Genomic DNA, 22545 nt, shown 5'->3' on the forward strand with positions numbered 1-22545 from the left:
CAATAACCTGTTCACTGACACTCAGTTTGGGTTCCGCCAGGCCCACTCAGCTCCTGACTTCATTACAGCCTTGGTTCAAACGTGGACAAAAGAGCTGAACTCCCGAGGTGAGATAAGAGTGACTGCCTTTGACACCAAGGCCGCATTTGACCAAGTGTGGCATCAAGGAGCCCTAGCAAAACTGGAGTCTATGGGAATCAGGGGGAAAACTCTGCTGGTTGCAGTCATACCTAACATACCTGGTTGTTGGATGTCAGTCATCTCAGCTCCCAGGACATCACTGCAAGAGTTCCTCAGGGTAATGTCTTAGGCCCAACCACCTTCAGCTGCTTCATCAATGACCTCCCATGTATTATAATGTCAGAAGTGGGGATGTTCGCTGATGATAGCACTATGTTCAGCACAATTCATGACTCCTCAGATACTGAAGCAGCCCATGTCCAAATGCAGCAAGACCTGGACAATATCCAGGCTTGGGCTGCCAAGTGACAAATAATATTCAGACCACACAAGTGCCAGACAATGACCATCTCCAACAAGAGTGAATCTAACCATCTCCCCATGGCATTCAATGGCATTACCATCATTGAATCCCCCACTATCAACATCCTGGGGTTACCATTGACCAGAACTGGACTGGACCAGCCTTATACTGTGGCTACAAGAGCAGGTCAAAGGCTGGGAAGGCTGGGAATTCTACAGAGAGCAGCTCACCTCCTGACTCACCAAATGCTGTCCACCATCTACAAGGCTCTAATCAGGAGTGTGGTGGAATACTCCCCACTTGCCAGGATGAGTGTAGCTCCAACAACACTCAAGAAGCTTGACACCATCCAGGACCAAGCAGCCTGCTTGATTGGCACCACATCCACAAACATTCACTCCCTCCACCACCGACGCACAGCAGCAGCAGTGTGTACCATCTACAAGATGCACTGCAACAACTCACCAAGGTCCTTAGGCAGCACCTTCCAAACCCACGACCACTACCATCTAGAATGACAAGGGCAGCAGATAGATGGAAACACCACTGCCTGGAGGTTCCCCTCCAATCTACTCACCATCCTGACTTGAAAATATATCGGCCGTTCCTTCACTGTCATTGGGTCAAAATCCAGGAACTCCCTCCCTAACAGCACAGTGGGTGTACCTACACCACATGGACTGCAGCGGTTCAAGAAGGCATCTCACCACCACCTTCTGAAGGGCAATTAGGGATGGGTAATAAATGCTGGCCTAACCAGAGACTGTTACATCCTGTGAAAAAATAAAATAAAATTTGCTGGCACTTTCCAGAATCTCAGGAATTTTACAAGAATAGAACCAATACATCCACTGTGTCTGCAGTTACTTATTTTAAGATGTTTGAATTCAGCTGATCGGGTCCTGGAATTCTGTCAGCCTTTTGGCCCAAACGTTTCCCTGGGGAAACAGTCCTAGGACAGGTACAGCACGGGGTTAGATACAAAGTAAAGCTCCCTCTACACTGTTCCCATCAAACACTCCCAGGACAGGTACAGCACGGGGTTAGATACAGAGTAAAGCTCCCTCTGCACTGTCCCCATCAAACACTCCCAGGACAGGTACAGCACGGGGTTAGATACAGAGTAAAGCTCCCTCTACACTGTCCCCATCAAACACTCCCAGGACAGGTACAGCACGGGGTTAGATACAGAGTAAAGCTCCCTCTACACTGTCCCCATCAAACAGTCCCATGGATACCCCTCATGGTTAAGAGTTTGATTTCGGCTGCTAAAAATTATCTCGCTTGGTTGCTTTAACGAACCATGTGTTTTGATATGAACATTCAGTAACTGAAGAGCTGCTGCTGATCATGCATTTGTGAATGTAGCTGTGGGGAACAGTCCTCAATACTGTGGCTGCTTATAATGAACTAACTGCTACTGCACAATGTTTGTTGATCAGCTCTTTGCCCTGTCAGCTGTTCCCGGTGATGTGGAGGTCTACAGCCTGAACTGAGCTGTTGATTCTCTTGTGTATCAACAGGTGTTGTTGACACCTGTTGATATTCTGTTTCACACAGACGCCTGGACTTTCTCGTTGGTCTCTGATAACTGCACGCGGGTGCAGGAGAATTGTAGTGATACTACATTATTGGAAACTGCCCCATCACCACCTTCTCGATGGCAATTAGGGATGGGCAATCAATGCTGGCCCAGCCAGCGAAGCCCACATCTCATGAACAAAAAATAAATTCCATAAAAGATATAACAACACCTGAATCTCGCAATCTTCTATTTCATGATTTGAGCTACTTGTCCATCTCAACTCCCTTTGACACACTATTAGTGACCGTGCCTTTAGCTGCCCCTGTGCTGAGATCTGGAATTCCCTCCCTCAACCTCTCCACCTCGCTTTCATCCTTTAAGAAACTCATTAAAACCTCCCTCTTTGACCAAACTTTTGGTGATCTGCCATCATTTTTTTTATTTGTTCATTGGATGTGGATTTTGCTGGCAAAACCCAACATTTATTGACTTGGAGGGGAACTTACAGGTGGTGATGTTCCCATGCTTCTGCTGCTCTTGGCCTTCCAGGCGGCTGAGGTCACGGGTTTGGAAGGTGCTGTCAAAGGAGCCTTGGTGAGTTCCTGCAGTGCATCTTGTAGATGGTACACACTGCTGCTACTGTGGGTCGGTGGTGGAGGGAGTGAATGTTTGTGGATGTGGTGCCAATCAAGTGGGCTGCTTTGTTCTGGATGGTGTCAAGCTTCTTGAGTGTTGTGGGAGCTGCACTCATCCAGACAAGTGGGGAGTATTCCATTACACTCCTGACTTATGCCCTGTAGATGGTGGACAGGCTTTGGGGAGACAGGAGGTGAGTTACTCGCCGCAGGATTCCTAGCCTCTGACATGCTCTTTTAGCCATAGTATTTGTATGGCTAGCCCAGTTGAGTGAATAAGCTTAGGTAAGTCTCTTTGTGCGGCTCGGTATCGAATTCTGTCTGAGTTACATTCCTTTGAAATGCCTTGGCACGTTTTACCATTTGAGGGTGCTATATAAATGCAGTTGTTGTTGCTGTACTCTTCAGGAATTTGCTCTCAGATAATCTATTGAAATTGATTGGACGGCCCTTGTTATTATTCAGATTGACCAGTGGAACAGGAAAACTGACCAATCTCAGCATATCTGTCACATCATGTCAATTCTCTGATTTAAGTCCTCTCCTTGTTTCAACCTGTCTGTAATCACATGGCGGGACAGGGCAGGCTATCTTCCCCTTGTGTCACCATGCCGCCACCTGTTAATGTAGCTGAGAATCCCTACTCTTTTTGTATGAGAAAAGCCTGCACTGCAGAGAGTGACTGAGCAGAGCACTAAATTCCCACAGGAAACATGGCTCAAAACACGGGGGGCATTGTGGTGTAGTGGGATTGTCATTGAGCAAGTACTCCAGAGGGCCCAGGTTAATGATCTGGGGACACAGGTTCAAATCCTCCCACTTAATCCCTTAATAAATCTGGAATATAAAGCTAGTCTCAGTAATGGTGACCGTGACAACTGTCATCAAAAACCCATCTGGTTCACTAATGTAAACGTAGCAATCATATATCAGGACTGGTGAAACAATTAGGAGGACTCTTTATTTTAAGATCAGAATATTTACAGATAATATTCACGGGCAGATGAAGAATGTCTGTCTTCTACCTCTGCTGCTTCAGACTTCCCAACAGGTCATGGGATGAATACATTGTATTCTGTTGAGGTGTGCAATGATTGACAGTACATTAAGACATGTACCCTTAAAGGTGCATGCACAACATGTTCTAACAACTGTCTCTTAACTGCCGTCCGCAATGACTGAGCAAGCAACTCAGTTCAAACGCAATTAAGGGTGGGCAGTAAATGCTGGCCTTGCCAGCAATGCCCACATCCTATGCAAGAATAAAAAAAGCATGGGGTGGGGGAGCAGGAATGCACAAAGGGGAGGCGGGGCTTGGGAGCGGGGCGGGGCAAAGTTGCATGGAGCATAGGTCTGTATCTGTGGTGGGATTGATTTGAATCTAACAACCTCTCCCTTTCCTTGCAGATCTACCAGGCGATGATCTGGTAAGTTATTAGTGAAATTAAGAGATCGCCTCTCACTGAGGTGCGGGTCCCACACACACTGATTCTCATTGGGTTATGGGTTCCACACACACTGACTCTCACTGGGGTGTGGGTCCCACACACACTGACTCTCATTGGGGTACAGGTTCCCCACACACTGACTCTCACTGGGGTACGGGTCCCACACACACTAACTCTCTCTGATGTACGGGTTCCACACACACTGACTCTCAATGGGGTACGGGTCCCACACACACTGACTCTCAATGGGGTACGGGTCCCACACACACTGACTCTCACTGGGGTACGGGTCCCACACACACTGATTCTCACTGGGGTAGGGGTCCCACACACACTGGCTCTCACTGGGGTATGGAGGTACGGGTCCCACACACACCAACTTTCACTGGGGTACGAGTCCCACGCACACTGATTCTCACTGGGGTACGGGCCCCACACACACTGACTCTCATTGGGGCCCTTTGTTGCTCACCATCTACCCTCATTTCCTCAGCTCACTGTGCCTCAATTAGTCTAGGCTCGTTTTGCCAGCAGCGGATGCATGGAGAACTTTGCATTTGTTTCCAGGTCATAGCGCAGGGGTGAAAGTCCATGCTTCCTGACCACTGATTATTGCAATGCCCAGCGCACCGCCCTCTGTGATCGGAAGCTGAGCTGGGGCTGAATGGCAGCCACTCTGCTGTCATATCGTACACTGAACAAATGTCTGGAAATCATAGGATTACATAGAAAAAGGAAACTTCCATCTCATTTCATACAAAACAAATAACCCTTCTGTCTTTCTTCACAGGATGGTGGACAGCCAGCGGCAGCAGGTACACGCACACCCCTATCTGAGGGGAAACTCCGTACATGCCATTTATACAGCATCTTATCAACCTCAGAATATCCCAGTACAGTTCACAGCCAATGAACAACTCTTTTCTTCCTGTTGGAATGTAGGAAACGTGGTAGCCAAATTATGTACAGCAAGATCCCACAAACAGTGATGAAATAATGACCCAGATAATCTGTTTTAGTCATTTTTGACAGATAATTATTGGCCAGGTCCCCAGTGAGAACTCATGTGATCATCTTCAAATATTAGCTATGGGATCTTATACATCCACCTGAGGGGGCAGAGGGGGTCTTTGCTTAACCTCTCATCCAAAAGATGGAATCTTCAATACTGCACCCCGCCCTTCATTCAGCCCCTGCACCAGTGCAGCGCTCCCTCCATACTGACTCTCTGACAGTGCAGCACCCCCTAAGTACTGACCGTCTGACAGTGCAGCATCCCCTCAGTACCGACCCTCCGACAGTGCGCACTCCCTCAGTACTGACCCTCCGACAGTGCGGCACTCCCTCAGTACTGACCCTCCGATAGTACGGCACTCCCTCAGTACTGACCCTCCGACAGTGCGGCACTCCCTCAGTACTGACCCTCCGACAGTGCCGCACTCCCTCAGTACTGACCTTCCGACAGTGCAACATTCCCTCAGTACTGACCCTCCGACAGTGCGACATTCCCTCAGTACTGACTCTCTGACAGTGCAGCACTCCCTCTACTGTATTGAAACTGTCAGCCTGGATTATGGTTTGAAGTCTCTGAAATGGGATTTGAACCCCCAACCGTTGGACCTAGAGGTGAGAATGCTGTCACTGAGCGCTGACTGACACCTTGACAGATGGATTTGCAGAGATCATAATGATTGTATGCCCACCCACCTCTTCCTACCTGCCACCCAACACCACCCCCTTTTGTGCCTACAGAACTTGGTTGCGCTATGTTTGAAGTTGTTTCTGTTAGTTCTTATTAGTATGGATGAAGCCTGGTTGCTGCTTCATCCTGATCTCTTTTCTCCACTGATTCAGGAATGCGATGGAAATGCATGTTTTGTGCTTTTTTTCCAGGTCCCAGAATGCTAGCAGTTCGTTCATACCAGGGAAACCCCACTCCACCTGTGGGAAAACCAAGCCTCAGCTTCCAGACTGGAGAAGTCATTGAATTGCTCAAGGGAGATCCAGACTCAACGTGGTGGGAGGTCAGATTCACTGACGGGAGCTTTGAGCCAAACAGGCAGGATCAGAAGTGAGCGAGTCTATCGCAGGAGCACCCGTGACTGGGTCATGCCAGCATCAGTACAGTTACTGGACTGTACCTTTTGGGCGCAGCTAGGAGTGGACAGCAGGATAAGTGATCTTGTGAAGGATAAAAGGAAAATGTTAGATCTGTTAGCAGGCTAAAGGAAGATCAAGTACCAGTGCCACAGGATACACACCGGATCCTGAGTGGGATGCGGGAGGTGATTGGCGGGGCTGTCAAATGATATTTCAGAGATGTGAATGTACTCGAAGGCTGCAGAGTGACTGGTGTAATTCCCACTCTCAAAAATAGAGACAGCCAATTGCAGCATCAGCTTGTGTTTATATTGGGGAAGATGGTGGCATTGTGGTCACGTCACTGGACTAGTAATCCAGAGGCCCAGACACGGGTTCAGATCCCTTCACGGCAGCTGGTGGAATCTAAATTCAATTCATAAATCAGGAAAATAAATCTAGTCTCAGTAATGGTGACCATGAAACTATCGTCGATTGTCGTAAAAACCCATCTGGTTCACTGATGTCCTTTAGGGAAGGAAATCTGCCGTCCTTACCTGGTCTGGCCTACATGTGACTCCAGACCCTCAGCAATGTGGTTGACTCTTAACTGCCCTCGCAAGCCACTCAGTTCAAGGGCAATTAGGGATGGGCAACAGAAGCTGTCCTTGTCAATGACGCCCACATCCCAGGAAAGAATAAAAAAGAAGCTTTAATGTGGTAAAATGTCCCAGGGTAGTTCACAGTTCTTTCTTTTCAAATTGCTCCTTGACCTCGCCCCTCCTCATGTCGGAATCTTGTCAAGCCCCACAAAGCCTGAGATTTCTGCGCTCCTTCTGTTCTAGTTAAATTCCCTGATTTAAAGACTATTCCACCCCTGGTGACTGTGCCCTCCGCTGCCTGGGTGTCAAGCCCTGGAATTCCCTCCCTAAACCTCTGCATCTTCCTCCGTTAAAACCCTCCTCAGTGCTGATGTCTCCTCCTTTGTTTCTATTTTCAAGGTACTGTCGAGATGCTTTCGCTCTGTAGGCTGAGTGACGCCCTGCTCCAGGAGAGTGTCTGTAGACATTGCAGGAATCCCAGTTCTCGAATAATTCCCTTTCTATCCAAACAAATAATGGAAACGTAAACTCTCCCACAAGAATTCTTGCTCTTCTCTCTAATCAGATGGCCAGTTTCCTCTTCCAACCTCTTACCGATAATTTGTAATTCTGTCTGTGACATGTCGGCCTATTAAAACAAGTCCTCACTCTCGGAGTTGCACTCCCGGTATGTGTCTCCTCTTCTCACTACATCACCCTCTCTGCAGCAGGTCTTCCCTTTTTAATTTCCTCTGATCTTGTCGATCCCTCCAAAAACATCAAGCTCCAATATATTTTTTCTATTCTTACCCAGTTTACAGACATGTTTATGATACTGCTGTTAAGGCTGTCAAGTAATATCATTGTTTCCAGTTTCTTTCCCACATTTGGCAATCCATGCTTTTTAAATTTACTTAGCCTCTTTTCCATTTCCCATTGATTTTTGTCTAAGATTTACTTTTGTTTTATCCACTTATAATGAGCCCATTTCATTTTACACCTCAGCTCCAAATTGACGAAACAGGCTTGAGGGGCTGAATGGCCTGCTCCTGTTCCTGTTCCTGTGCTCAATGTCCCCCTCACCAAATTGTAGTAACAACACATCACAATCAGGGACTGGGAGGAGGGGAGGTGCAATATGCCAGACTGGGAGGAGAATGGGGGAGGAGGTTGTGTCGTAATCCTGTCTGCCTGTGAGGATCTGTATAATGGTTCTGTGAAAGGAAGGCTGATGGGGTCGTGGGGGATTGGCCGGGGGGGAGGCGGTGGAGGGGGTAGTCTGTGGGGTATTGCCCTTGTAAATAAACTGCACTGATTGATACCAGCCGACACTGAAGCTCTCTGTCTGTCTCTGTTCCAGGGCAAGGTAATTCAAACCAAACGGTCTGGTTGGTTCCCAAGCTTGTCTGTGAAGCCTTGTCCAGTGGATTCACGAGTAAGTGTGGTCAGGCTTCTGACTTGCTGTCATGTCCTCCTGTTCCTGTCCACGCCCCGATAACCCCATTAATTTAGGGTCTTCTCTCAGGAGCTGCAACACCAACACACTCGCGTACATCGGGGAGCTCAATTCAGTGGGTACGGTGTGTGCTGGACAAATACACAGGTGCTACTCGGGGACAGTAGAATCTGTTTAAGTAGCCGCGCACTTAGTGAAGGTCCCACATATCATTTCCATGTAGAGAAAATTGCATCAAATTGAATACATGACCAAAAGCTGCAAGATTTTGCAAAATGGATAGAAAATTGGGCAGTGTTGGGAGAGCAAGAGGAGAGGCCACAGGAGCACAGTGGACACACCATTGATATAGTCCAGCCAAAAAGTGCACCCATTAATGAAGCGAACCCAGACCTGAGCTATATCACCCGGTCAGTATAGGACTAAGCACTGACTCTCACTGAGGTACGGGTTCCACATACACTGACTCTTACTGGGGTATGGGTTCCACCCACACTGACTCTCAGTGGGGTACGGGTTCCACCCACACTGACTCTCAATGGGGTACGGGTTCCACACACACTGACTCTCACTGGGGTACGGGTCCCACACACACTGACTCTCACTGGGGTACGGGTCCCACACACACTGACTCTCACTGGGGTATGGGTTCCACACACACTGACTCTTACTGGGGTATGGGTTCCACACACACTGACTCTCACTGGGGTACAGGTTCCACCCACACTGACTCTCAATGGGGTACGGGTCCCACACACACTGACTCTCACTGGGGTACGGGTTCCACCCACACTGACTCTCACTGGGGTACGGGTCCCACACACACTGACTCTCACTGGGGTACGGGTCCCACACACACTGACTCTCACTAGCGTACCGTTTCCACACACACTGACTCATACTGGGGTACGGGTCCCACACATACTAACTCCCACTGGGGTACGGGTCCCACAACCACTGACTCTCACTGGGGTACAGGTCCCACACACACCGACTCTCATTAGGATACAATGGAGATCATCACAGATGCATTCCTGTCCCCAGCTCCACACACACACCTTCCAAAGAGGGTTATTTTTTGAAACCTTGGCTCGCTGGCACTGGGCCCTGAGATTAAATTGTAGGGTCAGTGCAGCGTCGTCATTGATACAGTCAGCTGACCTGGCAAGAAAGGTCTGTACCTAAGAAATAGGAACAGGAATAACTGTAATGCTCAGTACCACACTGGGCAATCAGTCACTGCCTGACCGATTATCCAAAAAAGAGTGTAAGGGTAAGCCATGTAACTGCAGGCCTGTCAGTTTAACTTCAATGTTAAAAAAGCTTTTAGAAATGATAATTCGAGACAAAATTAAGTCACTTGGACATAACATGGAATAATTAAGAAAAGCCAGCAAACTCATTCAGGGCAAATCATGTTTAACCAACTTGCTTGAATTTTTTGATCAGATAACAGAGAAGGTTGACGAGTATAACACGGTTGATGTGGTGTGCATGGTCTTCCCAAAAGGCATTTAATAAAGTGCCACATAAAAGGCTTGTCAGCAAATAAAAAGGACAGTAACCACATGGATACGAAGTTAGCTGAGTGACAGGAAATGGTGAAGGGTTCTTTTTCAGACTGCAGGAAGGTATATAATGGGGTTCCCAGGGGCTGGTGTTCAGACCCCTGCTTTCCTTGATCCATATTAATGATGTAGACTTGGGTGTGCCAGCAGAGTCAAAATTTACAGGTGACCCAAAACTTGGAGGAATTGTGAACTGTGAGGAGGATAGTGATAAACTTCAAAAGGACATGGACAGGCTGGTGGAATGGGCGGACAAGTGGCAGAGGCAAATTTAATGCAGGGATGTGTGAAGTGATACATTTTGGCAGGAAGAACAAGGAGAGGCAATATAAAATAAAGGATATGATTTGAAAGGGGGGTGCAGGAACAGAGGGACCTGGGGATATCTATGTACAAATTGTTGTAGGTGGCAGGACAGGTTGAGAAATCAATTCATAAAATATGTGAGATCCTCGGTTTTATTAATTGGGGCATTGAGTACAAAAGCAAGGAAGTCCTGGGTGCCACACTTTAGGAGGGGTGTGAAGGCTTTAGAGAGGGTGCAGAAAAGATTCACGTGAATGGTTCCAGGGATGAGGAACTACAGTTATGTGGATAGATTGGAGAATCATAGAATTACAGAATTTACAGCAGGAAAGAGGCCACTTGGCCCATCGTGTTTGTGCCGGCCGAATAAATGAGCCACCCAGCCGAATCCCACTTTCCAGCATTTGGTCCGTAGCCCTGCAGGTTACAGCACTTGAGGTGGATTTCCAGACAAAGAGAAGTTGGGACTGTTCTCCTCAGAGAAGAGAAGGTTGAGAGGAGATTTGGTGGAGGTATTCAAAATCTTGAGGGGTCTGGACAGAGTAGATAGGGAGAAACTATTCCCATTGGTTCCCAGCTGTTCCCGAAGAGCGAGAACCAGAGGACACTGATTTAATGTGATTGGCAGAAGTTGCCACGCTGACATGAGGAAAAACCTTTTACTCAGCGAGTGATTAGAATCTGAATGCTTCTGTGCTGTAACCGTTCTATGATTCCCCGATTTCTTGTTCTGTTTGCAGCAGCTGTATTTCTGCCGCCTGGGCTGCTGAACCCAAGTGGTCCAGGTTCGTTATTGAAAACCTCCTCTAGCACAAAGAAATAATTGTTTTTTATTTCTCCTTTCAGCATTTTATTAAACCGCCTTCAAAAGAACCTGACTACAGCATGTACCCCTGGTAAGCCTCAGATTGTTGGACAATCTTGTCAAACACTCCCAGGACAGGTACAGCACGGGGTTAGATACAGAGTAAAGCTCCCTCTACACTGTCCCCATCAAACACTCACAGGACAGATACAGCACGGGGTTAGATACAGAGTAAAGCTCCATCTACACTGTCCCCATCAAACACTCCCAGGACAGGTACAGCACGGGGTTAGATACAGAGTAAAGCTCCATCCACACTGTCCCCATCAAACACTTCCAGGACAGGTACAGCACGGGGTTAGATACAGAGTAAAGCTCCATCTACACTGTCCCCATCAAACACTCCCAGAACAGTTACAGCTCAGGTTGAGATACAGAGTAAAGCTCCCTCTACATTGTCCCCATCAAACACTCCCAGGACAGATACAGCACGGGGTTAGATACAGAGTAAAGCTCCCTCTACACTGTCCCCATCAAACACTCCCAGGACAGGTACAACACGAGGTTAGATACAGAGTAAAGCTCCCTCTACACTGTCCCCATCAAACACTCCCAGGACAGGTACAGCACGGGGTTAGATACAGAGTAAAGCTCCCTCTACACTGTCCCCATCAAACACTCACAGGACAGATACAGCACGGGGTTAGATACAGAGTAAAGCTCCATCTACACTGTCCCCATCAAACACTCCCAGGACAGGTACAGCACGGGGTTAGATACAGAGTAAAGCTCCATCCACACTGTCCCCATCAAACACTTCCAGGACAGGTACAGCACGGGGTTAGATACAGAGTAAAGCTCCATCTACACTGTCCCCATCAAACACTCCCAGAACAGTTACAGCTCAGGTTGAGATACAGAGTAAAGCTCCCTCTACATTGTCCCCATCAAACACTCCCAGGACAGATACAGCACGGGGTTAGATACAGAGTAAAGCTCCCTCTACACTGTCCCCATCAAACACTCCCAGGACAGGTACAGCACGGGGTTAGATACAGAGTAAAGCTCCCTCTACACTGTCCCCATCAAACACTCCCAGGACAGGTACAACACGAGGTTAGATACAGAGTAAAGCTCCCTCTACACTGTCCCCATCAAACACTCCCAGGACAGGCACAGGGTAATAGGGAGTGGTCCTTGTGTATATTTAAGGCATGTTTGACTAGCTCCAGCATTTCTATTTATGTTCTGGTGAAAGGTCATCGACCTGAAGTGTAAACTCTGTTTCTTCACCGACGCTGTCAGGCCTGCTGAGTATTTCCAGCATTTTCTGTTTTCATTTCAGATTTCAAGCATCTACAGTCTTTTGTGTTTCTTTTTCCTCCCTAGGTTTGCGGGTAATCTGGAGCGGGGCCAGGCTGACAATCTCCTGAAGGCACACAGCTCGGGAACATATCTTATTCGAGAGCGGACAGCAGAGGCTGAAAGATTTGCTATAAGTATTAGGTCGGTGATGAACACATTGTGTCTTTGCAAAGGTGCAGAGGCTGTTTCAATACTCGGTCTGGGCTGATTTATAGAGAGTGTATAAAAGATTCGTATGAATGGCTTAAGGGATGAGAAATTTCAGTTATGTAGATAGATTGGAGAAAGTGGCATGGTATGTGATAGACATTGTCCTGGTCTGAGCTTGGCTGGATGATTATTCAGTTTCTCTTCATGGTGCATAGAAATATATAAACAGAAAATTTACAGGAGGCACAGGAGGAGGCCATTCAGTCCATTGTGTCTGCTGTGACTGAAAGAGAGCAAACCAGCCTAATCTCACTTCCAGCTCTTGGTTGGTAGTCCTGTGGGTTACTGTACATATCCAAAAATGTTTTAAATGTGATGAGGGCTTCTGTCTCTACCACCCTTTTAGACAGTGAGTTCCAGATCCCCACCACCCTCCTCAATTCACCTCCAATCCTTCTACTAATACTTGATAATTAAGCCCCCTGGTTATCCACACTATCTCGGCTCCTTATTCTTTTATGCATCTCAATTAAATCTCCCCTCAGCCTCCTCTGTTCCAAAGAAAACAGCCCCAACCTATCCGATATTTCCTCAGTTAAAATTCTCCATTTCTGGCAACACCCTCAAAAATAGGAACATAGAGAATGGTTACAGCACACAAGGAGGCCTTTCAACCCATCGTGCCTATGCCAGCTCTTTACAAGAGCAACTCAGCTAGTCCACCTCTCTGTCCTTGCCCTGTAGCCCTGACAATTTTTTCTCTTCAGATAATTATCCTTTACCCTTCAGCAAGCTACGGCACTCTCAAGCAGTGCATTCCAGATCCCATCTATTTGCTGTGTAAAGACGTTTTCCCCAGGTCACCTTTGATTCTTTTGTCAATCACTTAATATCGGTGCCCTCTGGTTCTCAATCCTTCCACCAATGGGAACAGTTTCTCTCTATCTGCTCAGTCCAGACCTCTCAGATTTTGAATACCTCTCGCAAATCTCCTCTCAAGCATCTCGCAGTGGAACAGTCTCAGCTTCTCCAATCCATCTACAAAACTGAAATTTCTCATCTCTGGAATCATTCACATGAATCTTTTCTGCACCCTCTCTAAAGCCTTCACATCCTTCCTAAAGTGTGGTGCCCAGAACTAAGCACACTACTCGAGTTGAGGCTGAACCAGTGTTTTGTAACTTCACCATAACTTTCTTGCTTTTGTACCCTATGCCTTTATTTACAAAGCCCAGGATCCCGTATGCCTTGTTAACCACTTTCTTAACCTGCCTTGCCACTTTCAATAGTTTGTGCACATATTCCCCCAGGTCTCTCTACTCCTGCACCCCCTTTTAGAATCATATCCTTTATATTGTCTCTCCTCATTCTTCCTACCAAAATGTATCAATTCCTAATTCTCTGCATTAAATTCCATCTCCTATTTGTCTGCCCATTCCACCATCCTGTTTATGTCCTCTTGAAGTCTATCACTATCCTCCTCACAGTTCACAATACTTCCAAGTTTTGTGCCATCTGCAGATGTTGACATTGTGTCCTGCACACTCAAGTCTACGTCGTTAACATAGATCAAGAAAAGCAGGGGCCCTCACACTGATCCCTGGGGAACCCCACTATAAACCTTCCTAAAGCCTGAAAAACAACTGTTCACCACTACTCTGTTTCCAGTCACTCAGTCAATTTCATGTCCATGCTGCTAATGTCCCTTTTATTCTATGAGCTTCACCTTTGCTGATAAGCCTGTCATGTGACTTTTTATCAAATGCCCTTTGGAAGTCCACGTACACCACATCAACCTCTAAGACATCCTCTCTCTCCAGCACTGTAACATGCTCCTTAATCATTACTAGAAAAAGCTTTTCTGTATCATCTCTTGTGTGATCACATTCTTCCTGTAACACAGTTATCAGAATTGTATACAGTATTCCAGCTGCGATATGAATTGTGATTTCTACAGTTCTTTAGGAATGAAAGGTTATCGGGGGTAGATGGGAATGCAGAGCTCGAAACACAAACAGACCAGCCATGATCTTATTGAATGGTGGAGCAGGCTCGAGAGGCCAAATGGCCTACCCCTGCTCCTATTTCGTATGTTCTTAAATTCTATGCCTCAGCCAATAAAGAAAAGTATCCCATATACCTTCTTGAGTACCTGACCTGCCCTGCTTCCTTCAGGGATCTGTAGACATACACTCTGAGGTTCCTCTGTTCCTCTACACTTCTCAGTATCCTTTAATTTACTGTATATTCCATTGCCTTGTTTGTCCTCCCAAAATGCTTTACCTCACACTTCTTTCAGATTGAATTCCATTTGCTATTTCTCTGCCCGCCTGACCAGTCCATCGATATCTTCCTGTAGTCTATAGCTTTCTTCCTTCATATCAACCATACAGCAAATTTTGGTATCATCTGCAAACTTCTTAATCAAGCACCTTACATTTAAGTCTAGCATGAAAAGCAAGGGACCCAGTACTGAGTCGTACGGACCTCCACTGGAAACAGTCTTCCACTTACAAAAACACCCATCAACCATAACCCTTTGCTTTCTGCTGCTGAGTCAATTTTGGATCTCATGAGCTTTTAATTTACTGATCAGTCTGCCATGTGGGACTTTGTCTAAACCCTTGTTAAAATCCATGGAAACTACATCAAACTCACTAACCTCATCGATTCTCCTTGTTACATCTTTAAAAAATTCAACCAAGTTAATCAGAGACAATCTTCCCTTAATAATTCTATGCTGACTGTCCTTGATTAATCTGTGCCTTTATAAATGACAAATTGTACTGTCCCTCAGCCTAATGTATAATCTGTCAATTTTATCTTATTATTTGATGATTTTATTGTTTGTGTTTGTGACACTCAATCCCGCCGATGATGGCCTCTCTCCTCAGGTTTAATGATGAGGTGAAGCACATTAAAGTTGTTGAGAAGGACAATTGGATCCACATCACCGAGGCCAAGAAATTTGAGAGTCTCCTGGTATGTTCCCTTACACTGTCTTCTCCTAAATGGTGCTCGATATGTTCTCCAGATGCCTGTTCCTCTCTGGCACTTTCTCTGAGTGACCCTTCCTATGTGCCGGGGCCCAGAGTATGTTACTAGGCTGTTCCACCGTTGTGGCATCTCAGTAAAGCTAGGTCTTATCACACAGGAGTCACTGGCTTGTGATCGGGAGCAGGAATCAAGCTGAAACCTCCCTGTCCTTAAGCCAGGAAATGGAGGACTAGTAGGGTTTTTGCTACAGTTGTCACTGAGAATATCAGCACAGATCAGAGCTGGAAGGTGGGAGATTCTCACTGTGTGTATCATAGATACACACACTGAGCAGAGTAGTTCGTTATCTTGTGAGGGAGCTGTGTTTCTTTTAGTTTTTCCACATCTGTCTAGAATGACAAGGGTTTTTGCAGGTGGCAAGACTAGGGTGAAGTCAGGCGATGCTACAGAGGTAGAAATAGGTGGTCTTTGTGATGGCATGAATATGAGGTTGGAAGATTATCCCAGGATCACATTTGACCCCAAGGTTGCAAACAGACTGGCTTCATCTCAGATTGTTGCCAGGGAGAGGGACAGAGTCAGTAGCTCGACAATGGAGTTTGGAGCAGGGACCAAAAACAATGACTTCAGTCTTCAAAATTTAATTGGAGGCAATTTCTGCTCATCCAGTTCTGGATGTCGGATAAGCAGTCCGATAATTCAGCAAAAGTGGAGGAGTTGAGAGAGGTAATGGTGAGGTAGAGCTGGGGGTCATCCATGTACATGTGAAAACTAACACTGCACCTTTGGATGATGTCACCGAGAGGCAGCATGTAGATGAGAAATAGGAGGGGCCAAGGATAGATCCTTGGGAACACCAGAGGTAACAGTGTGGGAGCAGGAAGAGAGGTCATTGCAGAAGATTCTCTGGTTACGATTAGATCGATAACAGTGGGACCAGGTGAGAGCAGTCCCACTCAGCTGGACGGCAGTGGAGAGGCGTTGGAGAAGGATGGTGTGGTCAACTGTGTCAGAGGCTGCAGACTGGCCGAGAAGGACGAGGAGGGGAAGTTTACTTTTGTCACAGTCACAGACTGTGACTTTGATACATTCGTGACTTTGATAAGAACTGTTCTGGCAATGTGGCTGGAGTTCAGTAATGTAGCTGGTGTACCTGATTTGGAGGGATTCAAACATGGAGTTCCAGGAAAGGCGAGCACAGATTTGGGAGGTGACTATGGAGAAGAAAGGGATGTTGAGGCTGGGATGGTAGTTTGCAAGAACAGTGAGGTCAAGGGTTGGATTTTAAAGGAAAGGTGCGATGAGAGTATATTTAAATAAGAGGGGGACAGCTCCATTAACAATATCGGCTAACACAGGGACCAGGAGAAGTTGGGTGGTCAGGAGTTTAGTAAGATTAAGGTTGAGGGAAAAGGACAAGAGACCCAGGCATATTTGAGTGATGATGCCAAACACCATTTCTTGGGAGAGCCATTTACCACTATAGTCTGCTCCTGGAGTGTAGACGGGAGTTTGAAAATCCGGTGAAGTGACAACCAGGGATCAAGGTCGAAGGTTTCTCGATTACTGTTAACTTATCCGTGTGAATTCAGGTTATTGAATAACAGTGGGCATTAATTCTTTAATTGTAGGAGCTGGTAGAATATTACCAGACACACTCACTAAAAGAGAGCTTCAAGCAGCTGGATACAGCTTTACGCTTTCCGTACAAACAGCGAGACAAGACTATTCAGCGTTCAAACTCTCGGACTCCAGGTAACCAGCTCATCGCAAGTGAGCCAGTTGGTCACGTTGAATCAGTGGGTGACGGGCTAAATAATTAACATGAGGGGTAAGTAAATAATAGGGGGAAGTAAATAGCATGAGGGGTATGCAACTTGAGGTAAGTATGTAACAGAGTGGGGGAAGCAGCTAGGTAAGTGATGGAAGGGAGTGAATGGGGAAAATGTGAATCTCAGCATTCTAGCTGCAGTTGCCATTTCAGCAGTTGTTACACATCCATATGGATGTCTGTGTAGCCTATTATGTCTGGATATTCCCCTGTAGGTGCCCCTTTCCTGTAAAAGTGGGTAGGAGAGCAAGAGGGCACCGTCTCTCTCTAGTGCAGCCTAACCTGTCTGCTGTCTATTTATCGTTCTTCCTCCAAACTACATTGAGTAAAGGAGGAATTCCCATTGGGAAGCCCATTTTCCTAATCTCATGGGCGCACCAGTAAATGACCATGCAAGACCCCCCTTGGCACAACTCAACTTCTGATCAACTCAAAGTGAAGAACAGTTTTAGGGATAACCGCAAAAATGCTTTTACTGTTGGATATGTTTCCATAACTATCAACATCCTGAGAATTACCATTGACCAGAAACTGAACTGGACTAGCCATATAAATACTGTGGCTACTAGGGCAGGTCAGAGGCTAGGAACCCTGCGATGACTAACTCACCTCCTGACTCCCCAAAGACTGTTCACCATCTACAAAGCACAAGTCAGGAGTGTGATGGAATACTCCCCACTTGCCTGGATGAGTGAAGCTCCAATAACACTCATGGAGCTTGACACCATCTAAGACAACGCAGCCCCGCTTGATTGGCACCACATCCACAAACATTCACTCGCTCCACCACCAATGCACAGTAGCAGCAGTGTGTACCATCTACAACATGCACTGCAGGAATTCACCAAGGCTGCTTAGACAGCACCTTCCAAACCCACAATCACTACCACCTAGAAGGACAAGGACAGTAGATAGATGGGAACACCACCACCTGGAAGTTCCCGTCCAAGTCATTCACCATCCTGACTTGGAAATATATCGCCATTCCTTCACTGTCACTGGGTCAAAACCCTGGAACTCCCTTCCTACCAGCACTGTGGGTGTACCTGCACCACATGGACTGTAGCGGTTCAAGAAGGCAGCTCACCACCACCTTCTCAAGGGCAACTAGGGATGAGCAATAAATGCTGGCCCAGCCAGCGAAGCCCACACCTCCCGTGAATGAATGAAAAATAAATAGCATCCTCCAGAGGCCTGGAGTGTTAGGGTAAGTGACTGACTGAGTTAGCACACTCAAAATCCTGGGAAATTGTGGCAGCATTGAAATAAAATCAACTTTAATCAGCTACACATTGATGGAAAATTCTGAAAGTTGGATTGGCTGCCCTAATGGATTGCTATCTAGTTTGCTGTCTGGCTGTTTTATTCCCCATTGTCAGCTGCTGTAAGACCAATACCCCTCGATCTAGTATTGTGTAATGAGGCATGTTTAATTAGAAATCTCATAATAAAAGATCCACTGGGAAATGGTGATCATAATACAATTAAGTTCCATAATCAGTTTGAAAGTGACATACTCCAATCACAAACAAGAATCTTAAACTTAAAGAAAGCCAATAATTTAGGTATAAGGAGAGAGCTGGCTAATGTTGATTGGGTAAATAGACTAAAAGCTATGGTGGTAAATAAACAGCGGAAAACATTTAAAGCAACAGAGACAGGAGACATTATCATGGGGAATGAGGAATGGCAGAGACATTAAAATAAATATTTTGTCTGTCTTCACACAGAAGACACAAATTACATATCAGAAATGGAGAGTAATCCTTCATAATATAGAAGAATTTGAGGTAATTAATATCAGCAAAGAAAAGGTGCTGAAGAAACTTAAGGGATTAAAATCCAACAAATTCTCAGGACTTGACAACCTAGACCCTAAGGTTCTAAAAGAAATAGTTGCGGAGATCATGGATGGTAGTGATTTCCAAAACTTCCTAGATTCTAAAACAGACCTAGCAGATTGCAAATTGGCAAATGTAACACTGCTATTCAAGAAAGGAGGGAGAGAGAAACAGGGAACTGTAGGCCAGTTAGCCTGACATCAGTCGTTGTGAAAGTGCTGGAATCTATTATTAAGGAAATCTTAACAATGCACTTCGAAAAGCAGAGCATGATCAGACAAAGCCAAAGTGGTTTCACAAAAAGAAAATCATGTTTGTTAAATTTATTCAAGTTTTTTGAGGATGTAACTAGTAGGGTAGATGAAGGGGAACCAGTAGATGTAGTATGCTTGAATTTCCAAAAGGCATTCGATAAGGTGCCAGGCAAAAGATAAGGGCTCGAGGAGTTGCAGGTGATATGTTAGCATTGTCAGAGGATTGGATAACAGACAGGAAGGATCAATTAGGGATAAGTGGGGCATTTTCAAGTTGGCAGGCTGTGACTAGGGGCGTACTACAAGGATCAGTGCTGGGGCCTCAGTCATTTACAAACTATTAATTCCTTCACCAAAGAGACAGAGATTAATGTATTTAAGTTTGCTGTTGGTTCAAAGCTAGGTGGAATTTAAGCTGTGAGGAGGACACAAAGAGGCTGCAAAAGGATATAGACAGATTAAGCGAGTGGGCAACAAGGTGTCAGATGGACTATAATGTGGGCAAATGTGAGGTTATTCACTTTGGTAGTAAGAATGGAAAAGCAGAATTTTTTTAGAAGGTGCGAAACTTGTAAATGTTGGTGTTCAGAGGGACTTCCGCATATTCCTACAAGGAACACAAAGTTAGCATGCAGGTGCAGGAAGCAATTAGGAAGGCGAATGGCATGTTAGCCTTTATTGCAATAGGATTGGAGTACGAGAATAAAGAAGTCTTGCTGCAACTGTACAGGGTTTTGGTAAGACCATACCTGGAATACTGTGTGCAGTTTTGGTTTTCATATTTAAAGAAGGATATACTTTCATTCGAGGCAGTACATCGAAGGTTCACTGGATTGGTCCCTGGGTTGAAAGGGCTGAGTAAATTGGGTCTATATCTGCTGGAGTTTAGAAGAATGAGAGGCAATCTCATTGAAACTTACAATATTCTGAAGGGGTTTGACAGGGTGGAGGCTGAGAAATTGTTTCTGCTGGTCGGGAAATCTAAAACACGGGGGCACAGTCTCAGGATAAGGGGCCAATCGTTTAGGACTGAGATGAAGAGAAATTAATTCACTCAAAAGGTAGTGAATCTTGAGTATTCTCTACCCCAGAGGGTTGTGGATACGCCATTGTTGAATATATTTAAGGCTGGGACAGACAGATTTTTGGTCTCTCGGAATTAAGAGATATGGGGAGTGGGCGGTAAAGTGGAATTGAAGCCAAAGATCAGCCGTGATCGTATTAAATGGTAGAGCAGGCTCGATGGGCAAATGGTCTTCTCCTATTTTTCATGTTCTTATGTTGATGGTGAAAATTCATTACCCTGTCTCAGCTAGCACAGTTCCAGTACTGTCCGCTGTACCCCTTCACGATCAGACTGGTGCAGCCTCTGCTTCTCTTCATGGTGAACCCATGATTTTGCCGACATTCTGTGATTTGACAGTCATTTTACTCAATCTAGTGTCTCCATTTTAATGAGAGATTTTATTTCTGAAAATTATTGCTGTGTTTTTCTTTGCATTTTAATATCACTTGATATGATTTTCCTGTTTAAATATTTCTTTATGTACTGACTGTTCCTCTCTTTCTAACCTCCTGCAGCATCTTCCTCCTCTTCCTGCAACTTTGCTTTTCTTAGTCCTCAGGGCTTCAGTGTTGCATCTCAGAACTCTGCTCCTTTCTGGTCAGGTACTGCTCGCTTTACTTCCATCTCCAACTCACTGTTAAAGCCCCTCAGACTAATCCAGCTCCCAGCTTCACAACAGTATCATGAGAAACATAAACCTCAAACCTATTGCTCGGGTTAGAGAGACCCATTCCTTGTGCACTAAACTGAAACACAAAGTGTAGGGTTGAGAGAAAAGTTTCACATAGTGGGGGGGGTAAAAACCGTCTTTGCCCTCAGACCCCACTGTAACTGCAATGTCAGCTTAGTAAGGAGAGACACCCATTTCTACAGGGTTAGCCACAACCTCAATACCTCTCAAAGTGCTTTCCAGGCAGTGAAGTACAATTTGAAGTGTAGTCACTGTTGTGAATACAAGGGGAATGCGATTCAGCAAGTGAAACATTTCTCAAAAGGAGTTGGAAAGAACCTGTTGTTTTTCCCATGTCTTTGCTGCTCTTTCACTCAAAGCCTAAGGTCAGCTTGAAATATTCTGTTCCTGTAAACGGTAGCTGAACTGATCAGAAGTGACTGCCAGAATCAGACAGGCTCTTGCATGAATGGAAAAACAAAAAGTCTGAGGAGAGTCAGCCCGGATTGTTTTCCTATTGTTACTTCCTGTTTTTATAGCTCACTTTTGCTAAAGCTTAGTTTGTGTCTCCGGACAGTGTTTAACCCCCGACCCATCAGCATGGCAACAGCACGATATAATTTTGCAGCTCGTGACATGCGTGAGCTCTCACTTCGAGAAGGAGATGTAGTGAAAATCTACAACAAGGTTGGAGGTGACCAGGGATGGTGGAAAGGTGAAGCAAATGGAAAGGTGAATGTTGGAATGTAACAGGAATCCGCGAATGTTCTAGTCCAGAAACAGCCCTTCACACAGTGAACCCAGTCTAATCCCACTCTGTCACTCTCCGCACCATTTAATATCCCACCCAGTCTAATCCCACTCTCCCCCTCACTCCCCACACCCTTTAATATCCCACCCAGTCTAATCCCACTCTCCCCCTCACTCCCCACACCCTTTAATATCCCACCCAGTCTAATCCCACTCTCCCCCTCACTCCCCACACCCTTTAATATCCCACCCAGTCTAATCCCACTCTCCCCCTCACTCCCCACACCATTTAATATCCCACCCAGTCTAATCCCACTCTCCCCCTCACTCCCCACATCCTTTAATATACCACCCAGTCTAATCCTACTCTCAGTCACTCCACACACCCTTGAATATTCCCTCTTTTCAAGCAACGATCTAATTTCCTGAACTAACTGAATATGTTTGGTCAGCTTCAACAATATTTTATGAAAAAAAAAAGCAAATCTGACTGTGATTTTCACATTCTGACCACTGTTTTTGTAGATGAATATTTTTCTCCTTGTTAGCTCTTTTTGTGATTTAATTCTTTGAAACCTAACTACTCATTACCTTTACATGAATCAGTGAAAATAATCTCTCCGTGATGACCCCATTAGAACCCTTCATCCTGTAGATCTGATCTGGTGGACAATATCCTGACTTTTCACTTTGCTCCTCATAACTCCTGCCCCTTCTCCCTGGTAACACCCCAG

General features: G+C 45.8%; 1 protein-coding gene across 1 annotated transcript in view; it reads left to right on the forward strand.

Moving 5' to 3' along the window:
- Positions 1-22545, forward strand: part of vav2 (vav 2 guanine nucleotide exchange factor) — a 200422-nt gene that overhangs the window by 175845 nt on the left and 2032 nt on the right. Inside the window, exons 17-26 of the mRNA XM_078551281.1 lie at positions 4052-4071; positions 4883-4907; positions 5986-6116; positions 8113-8187; positions 10929-10978; positions 12277-12393; positions 15297-15384; positions 17031-17154; positions 20907-20993; positions 21639-21793. Coding sequence (XP_078407407.1) covers positions 4052-4071; positions 4883-4907; positions 5986-6116; positions 8113-8187; positions 10929-10978; positions 12277-12393; positions 15297-15384; positions 17031-17154; positions 20907-20993; positions 21639-21793 — 872 coding nt within the window. The remainder of the gene's footprint in view (positions 1-4051; positions 4072-4882; positions 4908-5985; positions 6117-8112; positions 8188-10928; positions 10979-12276; positions 12394-15296; positions 15385-17030; positions 17155-20906; positions 20994-21638; positions 21794-22545) is intronic.

This window comes from Cetorhinus maximus, chromosome 10 (genome assembly GCF_964194155.1).
Source record: "Cetorhinus maximus chromosome 10, sCetMax3.hap1.1, whole genome shotgun sequence".
Lineage (NCBI taxonomy): Eukaryota > Metazoa > Chordata > Chondrichthyes > Lamniformes > Cetorhinidae > Cetorhinus > Cetorhinus maximus.